At 37.7% G+C, this 25,015-nt stretch overlaps 1 protein-coding gene across 1 annotated transcript; it reads right to left on the reverse strand.

Moving 5' to 3' along the window:
• Positions 1–9,123: 9,123 nt before the first annotated feature.
• LOC140233195 (NFX1-type zinc finger-containing protein 1-like) lies at positions 9,124–23,940 on the reverse strand. The gene is made up of 4 exons (XM_072313308.1): positions 23,774–23,940; positions 16,182–20,486; positions 15,019–15,121; positions 9,124–10,074 (listed from the first exon to the last, which is right to left on the reverse strand). Exons 1-4 carry the CDS (start codon positions 23,932–23,934, stop codon positions 9,124–9,126), a joined length of 5,520 nt encoding a protein of 1,839 aa, XP_072169409.1. The 5' UTR covers positions 23,935–23,940.
• Positions 23,941–25,015: the final 1,075 nt, after the last annotated feature.

Below are 25,015 nucleotides of genomic sequence, written 5' to 3' on the forward strand. Positions count from 1 at the left end.
AGTCTTTATCTAGAACAATGTACCGTTATCATATCTGAAGTTCCTAATAAAAGGGAATATCTATACTATTTTTATACTACCCTCTCAACAAATACATCAGTTTCAAACAAAAATTACTCTGTTCATTTACAATATTATTTATCATAATGTATTGTAGTGTACCGGTACATTGTTTTTGCATTATCTTTCATTGTTGGATGGAAATAAAGCGACATTGGCGTGGTATTAGCGTTTTCACCGTAGCGTTGTCACCGGAAAATTATAAATAATTGTAAAATTCACACAAGGAATTGCTTCTTTTTTGTTGTTGTTTTTAGATAAAGGGATATACACTGTATCATAAGCTTTGGATATACCCTTCGCCGTCTTGAATAAAGACTAAGCGCTGTGGACGTCATAACCTTGGGATATTCCCTTCGCTGCCTTGAATAAAGACTAAGCGCACCGCGTTTACAACAGAACATCTGTGAACATACAGAAGACAGTGCTCTTCTTTGTATAGCTGTTAGTATCGATTCAGAAGTATAGGGATATAACAACGAGACCAAATTGGTTAAAAAATTCATTTATTATGACTAAGCTACTCATTTGGAAATGCTATCATAGCTTGATAAGCATATCTGTGCCCGACAAACAAAATGACACGAAAAAAGTGGTACCAATATCTGGCCTGGAACATGGACTAGGTGGTTGAGGTAGTATGTCCCCCCCCCCAAAAAAAAAAAATACAATAAAATTTTCGCATTGATAACACCCAATATGATTAAACTGTCTAAATGCTACTTCAGGGTCTTAAAAAATAACATTTTAGCTTAATTTTGCCAACAAAAAAAAACCATCCGTTTTGGTGAAGCGGTCACAGAGAAATGTGGATTGTTGTAAAGCATGTCATGAGCCTGATTCTTCCACGTTTAACACTTCGATACTTGTGTGTGAATACAATAGACAGAACTTGGAGGGAAGAGATTCCTGACATCCTCTACAAAATTCCCAATTTCTCTTTGACCATTGAAGCAAATCGAATGGGGTTTTCTGTAAGATGTTGGCAATATGTTTATACCCTGTTATACTTTCATACCCTGATATTGTATTTGGATTGATTCACTATTCTTAAAGCTATCATTGTGGAGGGTACCGTTGTTGATTTTTTTTTTTTGGGGGGGGGGGGCGGGCATACGGTACTTGTGATGGTACTATTATCATTGACTTTGCTCCGGCAATGCCTTAAGCACTGCGTATAGCGCTCACCTGTTTCCTTGGGTTTGGTAAGCTCCTCGAGTTTCGCCACGCCCCATTCCTTCACACCTGTCTACACGTTTCCTCTCCCTTCCGCCTCGGTACGTCCCACGTCCACCTCTTCCTCTGCCACCTCTGTGGCGACCTCTGGTGTGGTCCATTATATCAACCTTGGAGATTATGGAAACAAGCTGGATTGAAACACACACATCTATCTAAAATTATACACAGAACGAGAATATAATTCTCATTATTCATTACAATGAATGATTCAGATTGTCGGGAAGCTAAAATGTGCAATGATAATACAGGAACCAATGAATCAAATCAAATCAAACATTTCTTACATTCATACAAAAGAAATTCAAAAAAACACAATCAAACGGGAGATGGAGAAACGTGATCATTCTAACTATAATCCGCATATTATTATATTGGTAACTGAAATATGTTTGATCCGATATTAGTAACCCAAACAGATTAACATTAATTTAAACATCAATTATCATTATTTAAAGTTTGTTAATCAAATCAGATGGGAAGATGTTAGATTTATGTTTCCATTCAAAAATAATCTCAGCCCTTCTGACATGAAATTACTAAGATTTCGACTTACCTCTGTATAGACTGGATGTCGTCAGTTCCCGCATGTCTTGAACACTATACAAACTGCATGCATTATTGCTTCAGAGCTGCAATAGCTAGGAGCTTTATCATCACTGACAGTAGGTATACGTGTCGGTGCAGCTAGGTCTAATGGGTGAGGGTTGAATACATGTATTACTATCTGCAACTGCGAAGGGCAAATTGCGCAATTTGTTTTTCTCAAACACTGCCAAAAGCCATGAGTGAAGCAATCGGTGGTGTTCGTTGTCACAGTGTGACGCACAAGAGGCAATAACCCATACACCCACACAAAAAACAACAACAAAACAAAAAAACCACACACACACTCGAAATGTGGCTTGCTTGCTCATGAATGCCGAGATTATAACAGTTTGTCATTTAAAGTTATTATCGATATTACTATTGAGACACGTTAGTATAAGATTTACAAGATTTTACCCTAATGCTGTATATACTTTTTCCCAGCTCCTTCTCATTATCTCCATATATAGTATAATTTTTCGTCTGCGATCTTGGTAAATCTGACTGCTGTCTATTATCAATAAAACAGATCCAGATACCTTCAGTCTTTAATAATTTACGCATCTGTTGTAACTCTTAGTTAAAGATTCTCCTGATTTTATCATTCATATCACTCCTATTTCCATTTTTCTTTCCACGAACATAATATATAAACATGACACAGACTGAACTAACAGAATTTTCAGATATAACTGGTCATGAATAATACACAATAATACAATTTTAACAAGCTATGAGAAGTAGATAACTATTACCAGATATAAGATATAAAGCAAATACACAACCTGATTAATACATTCTAATTGCAGGTCTGCATAACGTTCAATATGGTATCATTGTGCGGGGACAGTAGCAGAATTTATAATGTGTCAATGCATCTTGACTTTCCGATATAATTACATGCATATTTTTGTTTGTATGTATAAACGAATGTTTTTTTACTGAATGGCTGAATAAAATTGAATTGAAATGAGTTGAAATTGAATTAAATGCAATTGGCTTTATATAACGAACCTAAGTGGTGTCAACCTATCGTGCCTGCTGGAAAGTTAAGAAGCTTGTATGAAATACAGGTCCCTCGGGACAGAGAAATAGAGATAGACTGACAAACAGAACGACACGCAAGCACGTGCATTAAATATAAGATGTACTCATCAGACATCACAATAGAGGTACGTAACAATTCAAACGAACTTTGATTCATACAGAGACTTGAAACAACATAAAAAGTACAACCTGCCCCAATATATGCATTTGCATGTGTGTGTAAATCTTTAAAATGTATAAGCTTCTATCATTGATACTATGTTAAATCATTTCTATCCAATACCAGATAATGAAAGAGATAGAGGCAAGTGGATTTTAATCGAGCTTACATGATTCAGAAGGTCATGATACTCCAATCTCAACGATAATTGAAGTTCATCTGAGGCTACGCATGGCCCCGCCTATTCGTATCGGTCGTCCACGCGATTAATTTTTCCTTGAACTAAGACGTACTCGACACAATTTTGCAAAGTAATGCCTCTAAAAAGTGAACATTACTAGCATTGGATAATGAATATCCATTATGTCAAAAGAATTGAATTGGAATGCTTGTGACATTCAGTAGCCATGGTAGTGACAGGTTGTCAATCAAGCGCTGCTTATGATACCACTTTGTATACGTTAGCAGGGATACGTATTCATTATGTGTCTTTCAATGATGCAACATGGTTACTGAGCTGGTATTGCAAACAATTTCAAATTGTGTGAAAATCAACTCATACTAGGTTAGACACATGTCCATACAGACGCACCAAACTTCATGTCCTTTAGAAGTTGCCTTGAGTATCATGCACGCGGTGCTAAGCAGTAATCACATTGCGAAACAAAACTTGTATCTTCATCTTTAATACCTAAGCAACCCAAGGTGTAAAATTCTCTTCAAACAAGAAATAAACGCTCCTTCCAGCGACCTTTGGCACAGGAAACTACTTTGCCAACCCGTGAGAAGAAGGAAAAGAGAAAGTGATATGCATGTAAAGATATAAGAAAAAAAAATTAATGTACCCGTATATAACATAAAAATGACATTTGATCGGATTTCCTGCTTTTCCGGCTGCAAATGGACCTACATGTACTTAAAACGTATTCCCACCCACCCAAACACACACACACACACACACACACACACACACATATACACACGCGCGCGCATTATATATTCCATGCATTTTACATGTACATGAATATGATTTATGTCTCGGCACTTACCTCTTGGTCTGGAGGCCAGTTTTGAAGTTTTGGTGGCCCGAAAAAGATATGTAGTGGCCCGACATAAAAGGAAAAGTAACAATCCATTTTGAATGTAAGTTTCCCGATCGAGCCACCGAAAGATAAATTTGATGTTCCAACACCAATTTTTAGTGGCAACGGGTAACCATGCCACCGCTAATATCGAGCCCTATATATAGCAATAATAATGTCACAACAGAGGAATTCATTGAATGCCATGCTTGATTTTAATGAATAATCCGAATTTTCCAGGATCCTCCCTCTTCATCAGGGATGACAGTGCGAATCGCACTGTCATCCCTGATGCATTCCTCTGTTGTGACATTATTATTGCTATTTCTAGTACTGCCAATACGCGGAGCAAGTACAATATATATATATATATATATATATATATATATCAGGGCTCGACAGTAACTTTTTTGTTTGGTGGCCCGATGGGACCACCAAAATCCTCAATTTCAAATTTTTGGTGGCCCGAGAGAAAAGTTTGGTGGCCCCGAAAAAAAAACAATAAAAAACATTAAAAGTCCTGTTTTTTTTTTAATGAGTCAAATATCTAAGTTTTATCCAGTCATAGTAAGAATTGGAAGTTGGACATACATCTACTCATAAATAAGCCTCAACAAACTCGCAACACTCACTCTCAGGCACTCATTCAGTCCTTTTCATCCATCCTTTAAACAAATATAAATGCTAATTTCCGGAGCAAAAAGTTCGAATTAACTGACGTACTTTTCAAAAAATTTTCACCAAATTTGCCCTTTTTTGAAATTTGGTGGCCCGACTTTCAATTTTGGTGGCCCCGGGCCACCGTTAGTGTCGAGCCCTATATATATATATATATATATATATATATATATATATATATATATATATATATATATAATGATTCTATTCGTGTGTATTTATACAACCCTCATTTGTTTCTTCACTCTTACCATGATTATGAACAGGAATTGAAAGCTTTTGAAAGTCTGTAATTCTATCACGTATCATTCAAAAGCACATCATGCTGGAATTCATACTTTTCTATTCACATCAATCATATTGTATGTATCATCTATTGGTTTGACCGTTGCAATTACATGACGCGCATTTTTTCGGGGGTGGATGATTATTGGTAAAATAAGTTAGAATGATAATACAGGAACACAGTTTTCCAAATCAGTCAATTTAATCGACCTTAACGGACATAACAGTCACATGCAGTCATTGCAATATCACTGTACTTTCAAACTTACAATAAACAGTTGATAAGCATAAAAAACGTACTCTGGCTTGGTTCAGTAAACTTGAAAAAAGTACGACAATATCAGAGGAGAAGCCTGATTTGACGGGGAAAAATCTTCCTCGCAGAGTGCTAAACATGCTCCACGATAGCGAACTCTGTCCGCGGATTAAAAGTGTCTTGAATTCTTTAAAGCCTTGTCAAAACTGTAACAATTTTGATATCTATAAAGAGAAAAAGAAGAAAAAGACGCAAATACAAACAGGAGAGGAACTAGAAATCACTGCCAAATGAAGGTTAGGAGATATTTTCACTTTTCAAATATATATTATACGTTTTTCTCTGATTTTTTGGGTATACCGCTATCTACCACAGAGCGAATGACTATACTATATGATACGTGACATTTTTCCTTTCTCTTGCTCTGGGCATGATTTCCGCTTTAAATCATACCTTCAACTGCTTCACCGTGCGAGGCCAAAATTACACAATTCAAAATAATAGAAACGTACGTCAGAATAACGACGAAACTAACATGAGTTTCTAAACAAAACATGATACACTGTACCTACATTCATTCTAAGTTTCTTTCCATTGACAGCATTCAATGTTTTTAAAATCGCTGAACGCCGAAACTCACATTTCCATATTTTTTCATATCTTACCATATTAATTTCTGGCAGTAAACTTTTTTCTACAACTATAAATTAAAAATGAAGTCGTCTCTATCATAATTGCCCCGAAAACAGAACGCAATGAGATAAGTTTGAATAGTAGAAAATACCAAAACTTCAAGAAAAGTAAATCATATCACATAGAGCGCAGGCGAGCAAGGGGTTTCAAGCTTTTCGAACGGCAAATGCGAAAGATAGGGAGTGTTGCATGAAATGTGTCTCCATGCTTATCTCTTCTCATATAGCATATCCTCCATAACGATAGTCACATTTGGCGCTCACCACATCATTGCACTTTCACTATTAAATTTCGTTGAATAATCAGTGCAAAATCACTATTACAATCAATGTGTACGGTTAGTCTTATTTCTTAAGTACACTCCAACATTAAGAATGAGTTTATACAATGCAGACATAACTAATAACCACGCACTAAGCTGGATATCATAACAACAAACGTGTAAAAATCTGTTGATCATTCACCCCGGACACAGACCATTTCAATTTACAACATGTTGTAATGTATGTCATAATCCCATTGTAACGAGACCGTCGGTTCCGGCTACAATATTTATCTCATAAAATCTGGACTTTTGTTGTATCCGAATACATGGAATAAACCTATAAATGTACACTGCATAAACATGTTCTGGTATGATTGGGTTCCATGAATTGTACAACGACGCAGTATTGATATATACAGTGTAAAATATTTTGCACATAAAACACCTTTCTTTCACCGTTACGAGGGACTAAATCTAATTTCCAGCCGCTCATTTCCTTCATTTAGGCAGCGCAGTTATTTGTTTCACCTCAATAATAATCATAACTGCGATATGTACAATAATAAATGATAGCAAGGTATATTGGTGTGCAAACAAGGTAAGCGTTGTGTAAGCTCATTTGGCGATTTTGTCATGGTGACCAGATCCAACAAATACGTAAATATTTCCACGGCTGAAACACATCTCTCACTTTGACGATCGATGCTGCTTCATGAAGGCTATATCACACTTGAATCATGAAACAAAAAATAAAGCAGTGACAATCTTTGCACTGTTGTAGGTTCTAGGAAATTCTTACCATTTGTGTCTATGAGCATGACATAAGGCATCTGTGGATTATTACAACCACCAGCAAGTAACATGTACAACATAATACCAAAACGTTACCTATTTTTGCGTCTTTTGTTATCCTTATAATTATTACGATTTTCACATTCTTTTCACTGCAGTCCTGTGACAATTGCCCACTTATGTACGTCAAACTGTTAGATGATTTATGCAGAGGATACTACACAAGAAACTTTCACATATTAAGCCACCTGTGCATCGCGACGAAAAAAACCCAACTACAACAGCATAATATACGCATGAGAGTAAAGGCGCCACCACATATAGTTGCACTTTGAGAGATTATGGTACAAAACGCTATCAGAGATCCATTGAGGTATGGGGCATAAAATCACTAAGTATGGAATTTGCATGAAGCAAGATCAAATAAGGCAACTTAATAACCGACGAATAGCTGAATGGTTCATTTCACTTTTAAATGTAGAGTGACGTCTACCAATTTTAAGCATACACGTCAATTTCCCTGTTGTCGCATTCACTCGTTGGGCTATTTACGCAAGTATTTTGCTACATTTAGGGACTCTTTTTAACGTCACAAATTTCTGTTCTGTATGTCACGTATTATATAGCATTAGAGAACTTGTACGAATTGATGTTGAACATGCAGTTTGAAGAGAAACAGTTTCGTCATGAAAGAGTATCAATCGTAAAGCAAGCAAATATACAACATGGAAGTTTAGTTCGGTACAACGGACAGATCATTTTTACAAACTTTCCATCATCATAAAACAGCTGATGAAACCGTACAGGTATAAGCATTCTGCTCTTTATTTTGGGGATTGAAGAAGTACACGAATTGCAAAGGTTTTCGGTATATACTGGAATGGAATTACGAAAAATCACTGGTATTCTAATAGTACCATAACAGTGACAGACTAGGCATGGCTGTCCAGACTGAATTGCAAGGCACACAGATTACAACTGAATATAGCTCAGATTAAACCCTGTATTGACAGGTACAGCATATCCTCCATAAACGTCATACGCATTGGAAACAACATCACGATGGTGAGATTGTCGACCGATGTAAACACTAACATAAATTTACAGAACCAAATACAATGGATTAATTGAATCGTACCACTGTGGGAATGATATTGTCCGTAACTGGCAACACGCACACGCACAAGCGCACGTACAGAAAGACCTTGTATAAAATGCATTCCTCGTTCCTTAGCGTGTAGCACAGATCGAAAAACAGAGTTCCTAACGAGACGCGACTCACACGCATGAACTTCCACTTATAGACTCTTGTATTGAGCTTTCGTTGGCATTACGCTCATTTGCCTATGTTAGACTTAGATGCGCAATACGAATGATATCTCAGCACAGCCACATGATTTCCTGCTTTGACACTGTAAGAAGGAATATACTGTCAGTAAAGACAGTGTAAATCTGTAATGATAACATACAGATAAGCCAATCTTTCCTTTACACTCTATACAATACATATGAGGTTTAGAAGGATTAGTAAATACACACAGATTCTTGTAACATTTTCATGATGTGATAACTGAAGGCAATAATCGTATTCAACATCGCAGGGTCCCCTTTAGGTCTTAAAAGGCAGCAGAATGCTCTTGACAAAGGGAATGTAGTAACAATTTATCATTATTTGTATATTTATATGTATATATATATATATATATATATATATATACGTACTATTCTAGAACAAAAATACAGTTGTCTCGACAGATTCCATCTGCAGCAAGCCCATCAAAATGAATTGTGCATTAAGGTCATCAACAAAAATCACAAATATTTCATTTAATTTCTGTTTGTTATCAAATCAAATATTTCATTTGATTTAAAGATTTCCAGATGCGTCACAAGTCCATGCTTTGATTTTTGGGTTCCATCCTATCTTGGCATCGAGTCTTGGATTTATGTGTCTCTTCTTTAAGAATCGTTATCACAGCATTCACATGAGGTCGCGCAGGTCAAAATTTTCCAAGTTTGCCTGCTCCGACCATGCTGCGTGGCGAGCACCATCCATTTCTGGTGCCAGACTGTTGTCCTGTCTCACTCTATGATGCGCACCTCCAATTTTTCTTCCACATTCCCAGCAGGTGCTTTCAACCGTCGCGCCACCGCAATCCCCAATGGCGTACACATGGCCTTGGGGGCACTTGAACCAGTGCCCCTTTGTCCACTTGAAGGCGGAGACGATTTCTTTCCGCTCAGCTTCAGTGATGCCAAGTGCGTCGGATTTGGTGGCAATGATTTTCAAGAGCTTCTTTATTTCTTCCAGTTCCTCCTCTGTCAGATTCGTCCCGGCAAGCAACACGTACTTCACTTTTTTCACCTCTTCCGCAGCTTTTGTACGTGCCGTCGGTTTGGTCGTCGTTAAAGTGAGTAGGTGCAGAGCAAAACGGTTCCTCGTGGCTTCGCTGTTTGCGTCTGATACTTGTTGTGCCGACATTCTTGTGATTTCTCCCTGGCAGAGCCAAACCTTCATTGCAGCCAGATCAGCTCTTAGCGCTGCGGCAAGCTTCTTTTCTTCCGCTTGCAAATGAAGCAAATGAAGTTTCTGCCCAATCTCCCTCAGCTCCTTCAAAACGACAACTCTGTTCTTCACGGAATTGACTTGGTCCCAGCTCAGACTGGAGGTCTCATCCACGGATTTGAGGAAGTGCCGAGCGTCCTCTTTCCGGGGGAAGAGTCTCTCTTCTTTTGCAATGGCTAACATGCTCATCACCTCAGTCTCTGATGTAAGATCGCGTGCGAGTTGTTCACGAGTAAACTCGATGTTTTGTTTGTCACCGAAAGTCTTCCGTTTCACAGCTTCGACGTCGTTCAGAGCTTGTTTGATTGCATTACCATAACGCAAATTGCGCCTGACTGGTGTCTTGCATCGTGGACAACCCTTCAGCTGTTAGAACCAACATGACCAAACAAAGAATGTGAACATGTACAATGATGGAAGTTGGAATCGTTTTCGCTTTCAGATTTGACGAACAGCATTGCTGTCCCAGATGATATTTGCTAATTTCAATCATTGATGGTCATTCATTTCAGTCGGAATATTTCACATTCATCTGCTTTTATTGATAATTGTTTTGCCAACAACGTTAACTCGTCTTCAAAAATTTATATAATGATTTTGATTTTGAATATGATCCGGCCCAAATTTCTTCTAAGTATGTTACAGTTGATCAGTTTAAAGGTATCGTGAAAAAAATTTCTGGAAGTATTTTTTTCTATGTTACATTTAAACATCAGGAGTATCAACAAGCATAAGATGAACTACAGATATTATCAGATAATCAAAGTAAACAAAACATTTCAGTTATAGGTTTAACTGAGACATGGTTATCATCTGATATTAATTTGCCGTATGCAATAAATGGTTATAATTTAATTGTTAATAATAGATTGAATAGGACGGGTGGTGGGGTAGCGTTTTATTTGTCTCATGAATTTGATTACAAAGATTGCGATGAGTTAAATTCAATGAATGATATTATAGAATCTCTATTTGTGGAAATATCTGTTCAACAAAGTAAGAATATCATAATTGGTATTGTTTACAGACCCCTAGTTCTAATCCTAATGATTTTTTGAATTGCATTACAAATGTGTTAAAGAGTCCCCTTTTTGTCAATACAAATATTTTTATAATGGGTGATTTTAATATTGATTTGATAAAAAATGATATGTGACCCTGCACCACAAAACGAACAAAAAGTCGCCAGATATGGATTTTTAGTTGAGGGTAGATTCTTAAAGAGCAGACTCTAAGCTTTAAAACGATGTATAACTTAATTCAAATGGACTCCCCTAACCTAAATACTAAATCTAAATACTGGAAAGAAAGCACACACTCTGGAAAAGGGTGAACTGAGAAAAGAGGCTCTGAAGTGCAGGGTCTATTCAAGCGCTTAATCTTCACCAATCCGCGCGAGCTGTGCAATGAAAGGGACAAAAAACAGGAAGTAAACCACTGGAGCAACAACAATGAAGGGATTACCAGATTAAACTGAAATTGAGCATGTTCTATTAACACATTCTGTCCATGATTAATGCTAACTTCCAAAGCAGCAGAGTTAATCTTTCAAAAGTTATTAGACTTGAAAGTGAAGAGTGTGTATACGATTTCAAGAAGTGAAAAGGTGACTCTAAGACATACCTGATCATTCTATTCTCCCTCTAAAATGGGTTGCAGAAAAACTGCTGAAAACACACTTTGCCATTCATGTTATGATCCCAAACTTAAGAGTAATGAAGAAGGATAGCTCTTTCAGAAAATATGAAAAACTCAAGATTGACTTGGTTGACCCGTTTCACCTTTTTTGAGTTCTCACATAAAATCAAGGGGTGCGACTTTTTGTTCGTTTTGTGATGCACGGTCACATATGTCACAAGAGTTTCTTGAAATACTTTTATCAGCCTCTTTTTTGCCATTAATCTCGAAACCCACACGTGTTACAAATCATTCTGCCACCCTCCTTGATAACATTTTTGGTAATTCATTACAATTTTTAGATTCTTCTATAATTTTATCCGCTATGACTGATCATTTCCCAGTTATGGTTTGGGTTAATCTTAAGCATACGGTTAATAAGTTTCATGTTCCATTAACCAGACGAAGAGCCACACCAGAAAATTTAGCTAGCCTTGGTGCCAGCTTAGAAAGAGCTCATTGGTCTGGTGTTTGTGACAATGATGATGTTAATGTATCATTTGATAATTTTTTAGAGATAATTGATAGAAATTTAGATGAAAATATTCCAAAATTAAAAGATAAGTTAGTTTATCATAAAACAACCCCTAAGCTTCCATGGATTTCTAAATCCCTTTTGCGTTCCGTGAATAGGAAAAACAGGTTATATTATAGATTTAAAAAACGAAAAAAACTGAAGAGTCAAAAAGGAAATATACATCGTATAAAAATGTTTTAACTAAAGTTACACGATTTGAAAAGAGGAAACATTATGCGATTCAGTTAGAAAAATACAAACATGATATGAAGAATACATGGAAGGTATTGAAGCAGGCCATGAATGTATAAAAAAAGAAATCAAGTATTACAAAAATTCGATTTGATGATAAAAGTTTTGAAGATTCTAGTGATATGGCCAATCTTTTTAATTCTTATTTTTCAATGATTGGAGAGAATTTGGCGAAAGAAGTACCATCGTCTAATACACATTTTTCACATTTTTTAGGTCAATATAATTCTAGTTCTATTCTTTTCGTTCCAACTATGAAACATGAAATAATGAATATTGTGACTGGAATGAATAACAAACGCAGTGCGGGTTATGATGACATAAGTAATGTCATTTTAAATGGTATTATATTTTAAATTGTGGACCCACTTGTATTTATTTTCAATAAGTCTATGTTATATGGTGTTTTTCCTGATCAAATGAAAATTGCTAAGATTGTCCCTTTATTAGAAAAAGGGAGATGATCTTGATATAAGCAGTTATAAACCATTTCTTTACTTTTATCCTTATCTAAAATTTTAGAAAAATTAATATTCACAAGAACAATTGATTTTCTTAACATTCATCATGTTTTTCCAAACTCTCAGTTTGGGTTTCGTCGGAAACACAGCACTATTCACCTCTACTGAAGTTTATTGATAATACTTTTTGCTGATGACTCAAATGTTTTCTTTTCCCATCAAGACCCAGTTACTTTAATTGACATCGTCAACTCTGAAATGAAAAAAAAGTGCCTCAGTGGATAAGAGCTAATAAATCATCTCTTGATCTTCAGAAATCTAAGTATATGCTTTTTAGTTAATCCATAGAAACATTAAGTTCAGATCTTATTTTTGATGGTACTCAATTAGAACGTGTATCCCACATAAAATTCCTTTGTTTTACAGTGGATGATAAATTTTCGTGGAGGCCTTATTATCAAGGCCTCATTATTATTAAGCTTCCATCATATTTCTTTAGCGTTATACATATAGAACCAAACGTACGATGATTGACCGCTATGTTTTATATGCTTACATTAATTTACTGTGCATCCAAGCCGGATATTATGATTCACTATGTTTTTGTTATATTTGATGTACATTCCTTCATTGAATAATATGAAAATAAATTGAATTGAATTGAATTGAATTATCAACATAAGTAAAATAATTTCACGAAATATTGGTATTATCAACAGATTTAAGTTTCACATTCTATCGTCGTCTTTGTTAACGTTGTATTTTTATTTAATACATAAAACCTTATCTTAATTACTGAATTTTAGCATGGGGTAGCGGCCATCAAACATTATTAGATAAAATATTATTATTATTACAATGAAAGTACTTCGTATTATTTGTGGGGCTTCGCCACGTCTTCATTCAGATTCACTGTTCATTAAATATAAGATTTTAACAATTAAAGATTTTGTTTCTTTTTCAACTGGGTCAGTTCATGTTGAATTATAACACAAATGTTCTTCCCAATATTTTTAATTCAATTTTTTTCACGAAATCAATTTTTTCATGATTATCCTACTAGGACGTCTAATGAGTTTCACTTACCCCCTTTGAGAACCTTATTAGCTCAGAACACATTTATATTATGTACATCGGCCCTAAATTTTGGAATTCATTAAGTCCTGAAATGAAAAAATTTCCATCGTTTTACATTTTTAAGCGTAATTTGAAATCTTTTTTGTAAAATTCTAGCTGAGATATTTATTTTCATTACCCATACAAATAGCAGAAAACATGAGGGTCATCATCGGTTATTGAATTCATCATTACGCAGTGAAAAACTTTGTATTTTCCCGTATGCATACATAATTCATCTCTATTAGTTGGTTGCATATCGTTTATCCTTCGCACTCTGTACTGTATATATGCTTATGATGGATTTTCTGATTTACTTTGTGTTATGTTTTGTTAGAAAAACTTAGAATGAAATAAATGAATTGAATTGAATTGAATGCTGTTATTACAATATTTAAGTTACTTCATGAATGCAATAACAGGAAAGAAATATAGGAAATAAACATATCATGATGTACTATAAATTTGCTTGAGATACTTAGTATATGTTAACATTTAGTGAAGAATACTTTTAGAACATTTTCTTCAAACGTGTATGATTCATTTTAGACATTGTAATGTAAAAACACATGTACTAACAGAAATTTAGAGGATATTGTTCGTTGTAATCATATCTGCCGAAGAAACAAGGAAACAGACCAAAAGAGTTCCTGATAGGGTGTACGAAAATTCTGTCCTCGGAACAATGTAAATTTTAATCACTACTACTGACTGGTCTATTAATAAGTGCCTGATTTCATTGTGTTGGAATATGAAATCTCAATATCTCCTGATTCTTTTTCCAAGTAAATCTCAGACATGATATATCTATCTACGTAAATAAGTAAGAAAATGTTCGTCGCTTTTATCTTAATGGTTTGCCAATTCATTTAGATGAAAGCGACTAACATTATATATTTGGTATGGAAGTGGTACACGGTCAGAATTATTTTCGAACCAGATGTTTTATGCGAATGCAAGCACATCCTAGTACATCCATTGATAACCATCAGCAAGTCCAAAACTCTTCTTTTATGGAAAGGAGTATTATGCTCTCCTATTTATTTTAACCTTGAATGATCGAGTACCATTTAGATATCTATTTAAATTTAACCATTTAAATCTCTATTTCGTCCCCGACTTTCCTTTTCTTGTGAAAGAGTATATGTTTGTATACCTGACCGTGTGAGGTAATATTTCAATCAACAATAACGATATTCATGGGACTGCATAGAACAAGTATGTTAATGGTTTATAATAATACCTTGTTATTCATCCAATTTCCGTTATGTGCAATCTCCAATTTACCTGAATACTAACGGCATCACCGGCGGTGTCACTGGCCTGCGTCATCCAGCGGTCAAGTCCTTTAACTTCGATCACGTGACCACAGTCCTCCAATTCAACGAACCTATACAACGCGTAAGCACATTTCCTTCCTGTTACTTCAAGACCTACGAGTATGGACTGGGCGCAAATACCTTTGAGGGTGATTCTCACAATTTGCAGCCACATTGAAATGACACAATCCTGATGAGTTACAGGGCAAATATAATTATGTCAATTCGATTATTTATGAAATCTAACATATACTCAGCGAATGTCATAATTTATCGCAACTGAAAAATTATGTTCATTTTACATGAACAGATGTACTTCATAATCTTATAAGCAGGGCTGCTTTCATAACAAATTTCAATATCTGAAGACTGAAAACCACAGTTTAAACAGATTCCTAGTCGCACCCGACTTTCCTTTTCAGACTAATGAAAATCTTTTCAGTAAAAAAAAATAACGAAAAAGTCAACATTTTACTGCTGCTTGACTAAATACGAAGATATAGATAAAAAGAAAAATACAAGAGTGTGAACAAAATGTACCAAACAAACAAATCACCAATTAAGTCAATTATAACACATGATTGTCACAAAGTGAAGAAATGAAAAATTAAGTTGAATGCACAAAATGTGTATTCGAATTTTTCTTTATCATGCACAAGCAGATTATTATCATCCGTAGAATATTATATTTGTTCTCTGCTGCTGATATCTGCACAAAGTAGATTTCCCCTAGTTTTCTCTACTTCCGTCATTTATCAGTCTTCAACGTTTTCTGCCAGAAAAGTTGTCCACGCGTATCCTCTGACAAGGACAACCCGAGTAAATATCAAATTTTGCTTCGATGACGGTTTTGTGCATTTCATTTGATTACATTTGCCGTTTATCAAGCAGCCACTGTGTTAGACCATCTACTCAACAAAACGAAACGAAATGCATATAAACCATTTAACCGTGTCACAGGTTTGAAAAGTACAAAAGTAGTGTCATTATGAAACAACTTGTTTTTGGTTATCTATTGTGTCTTATACCTTACTTGAATGTAAACTAACGATTGTTTGTAGGTTTTATTTTTTAAGTATCATCACATTGAAGGGTAAAAAGAACATCAAAGCACTTGATTGATTAACTCACCGAGCATGTGGCTCATCCTCATCTCCGAAGAAGATCTCCGTAACTTCATCTCTGTTACAGATTCGGCACAGTTTAGGACAGGGCTCTCCGCATACGCCGATACAAGGATGATTGCACTTCAGCATTTTGTCACAAGGGTACGTACACGGACGTCTGTCACAGGGCTCTCCGCATTTCTTCCGGCATTGGAAATGCTTGCACCTCCATGGGCATATCTCTGCACATGGAACACATGGTACGCCACACTTCTTCCAGCAGCGGCTGTGTATGCATCGATTCTGGCATGTGCGACCACATGGAGGGCAGTTGGTCGCGCATGTTTCTCTGCATGGGTGACCACAGACAAGTGTCCGATCACACTTCTGACGACATATTACGTGCATTCGACCACGGTAACAGGAGCCGCAGGTCCCACTACATCTGTGGCCGCAGCTTAGAAGGGCATTGCATCTTTCCGGGCAGGACTCGGGACCAGCCGAGCATTTGACGCGAACTCTGTGTTTGCAAGGCCATGAAGATCTGATAACAAGCTCTTCACATGCCACAGTACATGCTTTTCCACAGGATGACTTGAACGAATGGCCACATGGTAGCTTTCGAGAACATGGGTGTTCGCATGTGACGTCTGCTGAGTGTTGATAGCACATTACGAGTTGCATATGGCCACAGGGAAGTTTTCTGAGGTCTTTTTGGGTGCACATCTTGTCACACTTGTTGAAGCAGCGTTGAGAACATCGGTGACCAGCCCTACAAATGATCTTTGTGCATGGTTGCATGCATTTGTAGTTCTCATGCTTCCTATCTGTCGGATGACATGGCATTCTACACATGTGACCACATTTAAGACGTGCTTCACAGGGCAGAGTACAACCACCTTCAGGCACATTTTCAAAGTCTTTTGAGGATGCCACTTGGGTTCTGGTTACAGGATGGTTTTTGCATTGCAACTGCAAAGTCTTTCCAATGCTGCCTGTCATTTGGAGACATTTGACGATGTCTGTCCACAGACCCCTCCCTTGTTTGCATTGCTCTGCAAGAAGCTTGAAATTTCCGATACAGTACAGACCTTTCTTCGCTCTGGATAGTGCTACACATATTCTGTTTTCGGTTGTAAGGAAGCCAGCACTGCCCTCTGTGTTGCTTCGAACAAGGGACAAGAGGATAATATCATTTTCTTCTCCTTGAAAGTTGTCAACGGTAGCTACCCTCACACCTTTGAAGTCACTACGTGAAGTCTGCCGTTTGAAATTAAACAGTTGGCCTGTGTACGTTGTCAGAATGGTGATTTGTTCTGGTAGATATCCTTGTTGAAGGAGATATCGACAGAGTGTCATCATGAACTTTGCCTCGTGAATGTTTGCGTGGCTCTTTGTTTCATCGTTTGAGTCTTCGGCTTCCTCATGATGAATGAAAAATATATTCTTGGTCACCCCTCTGATATCCTCCAGGTGCTTGACGGAGTCATGATCCTTTAGGTTTGGATACAATCTGTTCAGCTTCATTAGACGAGAAATTTCAGGACGCATTCTATGCTGCAAGTTTAGTCTTTGGCACGGAAATTCGTTCTTCATCATTCGTTCAAAGAGAGAAACGTCGAGATGATACTGTCTCGCTAGTTTGTACACAGTTGGATTGGGCCGCAGCTGTTGGTGATCCCCAATTAAGACAAGATGCTGGCAAGACTCCGTCAGTGCAGTAATGATATGGGCCTCTAGGACTTCTGCTGCTTCTTCAACAATTACAATGCGTGGCTTAATGCGCTGCAGTAGGGCATGACATTTGGCTGCTCCGGTGGTTGTCATCCCTATCACAGTGGCATGACGAAGGATTTCAAAGTCCTCCTGGTTTCGCGCTTCCCTTAACTCTTGACAAAGGTCGGAAAACTCTCGCTGCCTGTGAATCAAGATCCTTTGCGATTCACGTCGATACCTGTGGATCCAGTAGCGATATAGTCGCCAACGATTTCTACTCTCCCGGATGTTCCAAACATTGCTAATCCTCCTCGCCTCATCGTCAGTCATTTTTTCAGTACCCCGGAGATTTCTTTGTAGCTCTTGCTTTTTCTGTCGTTGCGTACGACGGTCAAATTGCCATTCGTCTGCTTGATAAGTGTTATCAAGATCGTCTAAGTGGAAAGCCAGTGAATCGTCCTCGCTGTCGATATCGCTCCTCAAAGTCACATTCGCTTGGGGATCATCTATGTCCAGTATCCTCCTTTCTTCGAGGATGTCAGCTTCTTCAAGAATGTTGAATTGACCTTCATCATCCTCATCTGCCATTTCTGCATCAATCGGCTCGGCTTCGCCTCTTAGATGATCGTCTCCTCCAGCTGGGAGTTGGTCATTACTAAAGTTAAGATTCATATCGAACAGCAGCCAGTCGACAAGCCGAGACGCACTATACCCTTGTAAGAACTTTCCACGAGTAAGGCTTTCGTAGTGACTGTCATGCATGAATGGTGAAAGAATCCTTTCATGGAGAAGCCCCTTTTTGGCTGCATTCATTTTGTCTTGTGAACTTTTGATTTCCCTACCAAGGCATTCGATCTCCCCTCGCACTTCGCCAATTCTTCGCCGAACGTGACGTGGCATTTCTTCCCGCAGTTTCGAGCTTCTCAAAGAGTTCAAATTGAATCGTTTCAAAGCTTCACTTGAACTTCTACCGCCCACACGTACAATGCCCTCGCAGTTGTATTCTGCAACTCCTTCCAAAAATTGATCCAAAGCATGGTTTGTGTAACATACCAGAAGAATCGGTCGGTTTGAACGACTCCTTTGGCCATCATCGCGTAGCTGGTGTTCAATCCAAATGCTCTTGTTTTCAAGTAACGTGTGGACAATCTTAAGTCCTATGTACGTCTTTCCTGTTCCCGGGGGTCCTTGTATTACAGCCATCTCTTGAGTGAGAGCCGCTTTCACTGCCTGAAGTTGTGATTCATCCAAGCCTGTGTTTACAACTCTCTGCCAGTCACGATTATCCAGGATCTTTGATGCTTTCAGTCTTCTCTTGATCGCATCAGCGTTTGGGATTGAATCAGACACAAGTGGCGATAGGTCATACTCAGTCGTTCTGTCTTGGCCAATGTAGGCTGGGGGACGAACTTTGCTTGACACGAAAAGGATATAGTCAGGGAGCGGCAGGGTCTCTTCCGTGACACTTTGAAGTCCCTTGAGGACGTGTCTGTATGCCTCAAAGTAAGCGGACGACTCAGCCATCACAAAGGTTTTATCGGAGAAAATCTCCACGATTTCCTCATCACGCTCAAGCTTTATATCTACGAATCCCTTTTCAAGATCCTGAGGTGATCTGTTGGCAATTGTCCCAAAGATGAGAGTCTTGAAATCATCTGGTGTCAAAATTACAAGTGATCCAAAGATCAGTCGCTTCGAAGCCTGCCAACGAATGCCTTTCAGTCTTGACTCATCAAAGTGCATTCGAAACATGACCCCAGTTTGCGTGTAAACAGGCTCCTGTAATGTTACATCATGATAGAGGCGAATGTCCTGAAATCGTTTGCTGCGCTTTCCGGGTCGTGATGTCTCTTTTTTGTATTCGCTGATTCCTTCCTTGAGTGGATATATGAAGTCTTCACGAAGAAGTCGAAATTGCACATCCAGATAATGATCCGCGTCGTCGTATTTACCCTTTTGAATGTTTGCTCGCAAGTACGTACGGACAGATAAATCTGTAAGTTCTTCTGACTTCGGAAGTACGCTGATATCGCGAAAATCATCCGGCGGAGGTTCAGAAGGTTCGACGGGACCTCTGGCTCTATCTTCCCTCTCCTTATCAATTGTGGCATGGAATTCTTTCAGGATGTTCACATCCCTTCGAATCTCGTCATCTACTATGATGCCTTTCTGCTCAGTGTATCCTATGACATCTTCAAGGAGCGTTGATGATACACTTAAGTCGCTCCGGTAAGTTGGGCGGCGTTGATGAATCTCACAAAGCACTTTGGCGATGTCTTGTATACATCTCGGTATCTTCCTTATTCTACTCTTATCTCGCTCTGTTCTCATCGCGATGAGATGTCGCGGTAGGTGCTTTGTCAGAAACGGGGACCTTCCCAACATGTCAATAAGCATATTGATTGTTTGTGCTGCTCCGTGTGCCTGTAAGACGTGATTCAACACTTGGAACAGCAGCGCCACAACGTCGTATCGTATGTCGTCCACGTGCAGCAGTTTCTCAAGTCCTTTCTTCAGAGAACTCAACTGAACGGCGGCTTCATCAGGGTCCTTGTCCAACAGTGACTCTATGGTCTTGTAACCCAGTGGTTTCACTGTTCTTGTCCAGTTGGCACTAATTCGAATAGATAAACAACAACACATAAAGCTCATATTACACAGCAGCAGATTTAGCCCGTTTGACTTGTATGGTTCGCTTCCCACTTTCGCGTCCGTTTGTTTTTGTTGTTGTTTTTTAGATCAGTTTAAATATCGATTGTAAACATTACGGTCTAGAGTAAAATAATATTGAAAGCAATCATTCTTTGATGGTGGGGCATTATGTCTATGAATATAAAAGTATCTAGGAATATATCCGCAACTATAGTAAAGAATATAATATGTCTTCTGGCCTATGAAAGTAGAAAACAATCAAAATATTACAAACTGGTAGACACATTTAACATGAGCTTATATTACATTGATAAAGCTATAGCAAAGGTTTCATGTCATGGGCATTAGACATAGGCCAAGTAAGGCTCTAAATGAAACACCAACCTGAAGCCCATGCTATATCGTAACTCTTTGCTTGATGATAGAGGGAAAATCATGTTGTCAGAAGAGGCATATTACCTAGAAAAAATTTCTCCAAATTGTCCAAAGCGATATCTCTTCAAATGCGTTTGAGGCAACTTCCCTAACGTCAGTGTCATAACTACTATCATCCTTACTTCTAGATAACAATCTTTTGGTAGCACTTCTATCACTCTGGTTGTTAATACCCAAGACAACTTCTATTTATACTGATAATGTTTTTGTTTTCTCCATCTTTTGAGGTAGCTTCCAACGTTAACATACCCATGGAACTACTACACATGGACCCTCATCGCTCGTTAGTTAATTCGTGCACCTGTTTCTGTCAAAAGCGTCAGAAAACATTTTGAACATGCTTTTCTGCTTTGATCCGGTGTTGTCCACCGACAGCCAGCCTGGATGAAAACAAGACATTGCTTTAAGTAAACATGGACAATTACAGTAGACGAAATGCTTGTCTCGCCATTCACGGACGTTACATGCGCGGCCGCAAGTGTTCTCGTCTTTGCTTGAGGTTTGCTACTCGCTATCATTGGTGTTTATTCAAAGGCAGTTGAGTCTGAAAAGGCACTTCAGCCAAATATGACCGAAATGAGAGAAACGATTCTTTTGTCAATGATGATGCAGGATTACACATTGTCATTGTCCAAACATCTGAATGTACTCATTAAGATGCACATAATCAGGTGGCGGTGGTGAACATTTGATCAAAGAAAGATCTCCGTTCATAGTCCATAGGTCCATGATAAACCTATTCACTGGCAATAAATCAACATCCATATTGCTCGCGCGCATTGGGTGCCGTGAATGCTATAAGAATTATCCTACTACCAGTAGCGCCATTATCAGCATCGCCACTACTATCACGACTGTCATCATTAAGACTACCATCATTGCTACCACGAAAGCGGCATACTTGCACCAGCACGGGTTGATGTAATCGACGAAATACATGCATGTAACTTTCAACTTTCAACTTTCAACTTTATTTTCACCTCCATCAAAACGAACAAAGAAATTATGTACATTGCATATACACGGGATATTTGTGATACAGAACAAAATTCGAAAAGGTACATAAGATAATTATGAAAATGAAAAGTAGATGCGATTACATCTTTGTTAAATACATAAAGCGTATAATACAAGTCAACTAAGGATGAGGATGGAAGTGGAGGGTCCCACTAAGAAGCAAAGCTTGTACGATATGGGACCCTCAGAAAATACACAAAACATCAATATAAAACACAATAAACGAACCGATGTCAACTGACATCAAAATGATTGGGAAGAGGAAAAAGAGAGAAAAGGAAAGGAAAAAAAAAGAGGAAAAAAAAGAGAGGAAAAAAGGGAGAAAAAAGAGGGGACTACAGCATGTGCCATCGTGGACGCAAGCAATCTGGATTTCATAATGTAAAATAAGTGATGAAATACAAGCTGGATTGAATGTAATGCAAAACATTTTTTATACGTAGTTATGTTGGTAAGAATGCAGGAGAAAAAAAACCACATCGTTATATTTAGAACACAGACAGGGACATACTTAGGAGGACTTATGTAAAGAAGAATGATGACTTGACTGAGATGATAAAGGGAAACTAACTCTGTTGGATGTTGTAAAATTTTAATAAAAATGATTTTAATTTATTCTTGAAGGAATTCAGAGATTGAGCTGTTGTAATTTTACTGGGAAGTGAATTCCAGTACTTTGGCCCGTCGTAAATAAATGTGTTTTGAGCCAACAAAGTTCTCAGAAATGGCAAATGGAAATCATTTGATCGCCGTGTTGGATAATTATGAACGGATTGATTTCTTTGAAACATTGTTTCAAATATATTTGGGAGAATATTTTTATTATAATTATACATAAATTGTCCTAGATTAAACAAATACAAATCATTAATTTTCAATATTTTATGCTCATAAAATAGTGGGTCAGTATGGGACAAAAATGCAGTATGACATATAACACGGAGTGATTTCTTTTGCAATAAAAGTAATTTATCTAAGAATGTTTTATATGTATTTCCCCACGCGAGAATACCGTAACTTAAATATGGCAATATTAAGGATGAATATAATACGAGCAGGGACGACAAAGGAAAACAAAACTTAAGCTTATTAATTATACCAATATTACGTTAAATAATTTTACATATACTGTCAATATGAAATTTCCAGGACAGCTTATTGTCAACTGTTACTCCAAGAAATTTTATATGGGAAACATTTTCGAGTGGAGTACCATCTAAAACAATATCAACAGGTAATGCCTCAGTAGAATTACTAAAGAGCATATATTTTGTTTTTTGAAGATTAAGAGATAGCTTATTTGCTTTTATCCACTGGGCAACATTTTCTAATTCTAAATTTATTGTATTAACAAGGGTAAAAAGATTATTGTGTGAAAAAAATAGATTTGAGTCGTCTGCAAAAAGAATAAAAGAAAGAACATCTGATGATCTACAAAAATCATTTATGTAAACAGTAAACAACAGTGGACCTAATAAACTTCCCTGTGGCACCCCACATTTGATATTTAATATTTGTGAATTACAACCATTTAAAGAAACATATTGTTTCCTGTTCATGAGGTAGCTCCTGAACCACTCCAAGGCCTTCCCACGCACTCCATAATAATGTAATTTGTTAAGTAAAATATCATGATTGATGGTGTCGAAGGCCTGATGTATGACTGATATATGCCTAATCATTGGCTTTGTGTCCATTGATATAATACTTGTTTCAGTTATTTTGCATTCAGATTTATTATTTCATCGTTAGTACGATTCCTGCGACAATAACTCAAACACCATTAATAGAGCTCACCTGCCTCCTTGGGCATGGTAAGCTCCTCGAGCGTCGCCACTTTCGAAGCCACGCCCCATTCCTTCACCCCTGTCTTCACGTCTCCACTCCCTTCCGCCTCGGTACGCACCACGTCCACCTCTTCCTCTGCCACCTCTGTGGCGACCTCTGATGTGGTCCATTATATCAACCTTGGAGATTATGGAAACAAGTTGGATTGAAACACACACGTCTAGCCAAGATTATACACAGAACGAGAATATAATTCTCTATATTCATTAGAATGAATGTTTCAGATTGTCGGGAAGCAAAAATATACAATGATAATATACAGGAACCAATAAATCAAATCAAACATTAAAAAAATATTCTTAAATTCATACAAAAGAAATCAAACTGGAGATGGAGAAACGTGATCGTTCTAATACGGGGGGGGGGGGCACGTGCCCCCCCCCCCCCCTCAATCCGCTGGTAAAAAAGAAATACGAAAATGGTAATGGTTGCTTTTGAAATCGACATGAAAGGATGATCATGAAAATGATATTTTTCGAACATTTTTTGAACCATAATTAAAGAGGTATATAGTGTGAAACATTGTTCAAAAAGCCCGGAGCCGACAAAAGATTGTGATTCAGCGTGATTCCTGGGTGGTATTTTGAATATAAGCAGGATGTGCGCAGTGCACTTAGAACATCCGAACGGCAGAGAGAGTCGCTGCAATGTTGCGCAATGTGATGTAGAATGTACACCATTGTACCTTGCGCTTCGTTATATCAAAGCTAGATCATTGATTTTACATTATTATTATATACTAGTCTATATTAAAATGCCTTGCATTGCCAATAATAAGACTTGACCTGGGCTATTTCCTAACATTTCCATCTATATCAAACACACACACACACACACACACACACACACACACACACACACACACAATTAGGGGATGCTCTAAGGTGTAGATTTTGGACATCCTTCCCCCGCTTGGTCACTTCGACACCGGTCCCCCTCGCTGGTCATACCTCCCCAAATCATGAACATGAACCGACATCTTTGACTACCAGTGGCGGATAGAGGGGGGAGTGCGCACCGGGCGCCCCCCCCCCCTTAATTTCCAAAGCGAAAAAAATCTCTCTACAAACGGCAGTTTTTGGACTGTAGAATGTCAAAATTTTCAAGCTCGCTCGCTCCGCTCGCTCGCATTTAATCGTTATGCCATTCTCCTGATGTTGCTGCCAGTAATTGCCAGCAGTTGCGCGCCCC

This window comes from Diadema setosum, chromosome 9, assembly GCF_964275005.1.
Source record: "Diadema setosum chromosome 9, eeDiaSeto1, whole genome shotgun sequence".
Lineage (NCBI taxonomy): Eukaryota > Metazoa > Echinodermata > Echinoidea > Diadematoida > Diadematidae > Diadema > Diadema setosum.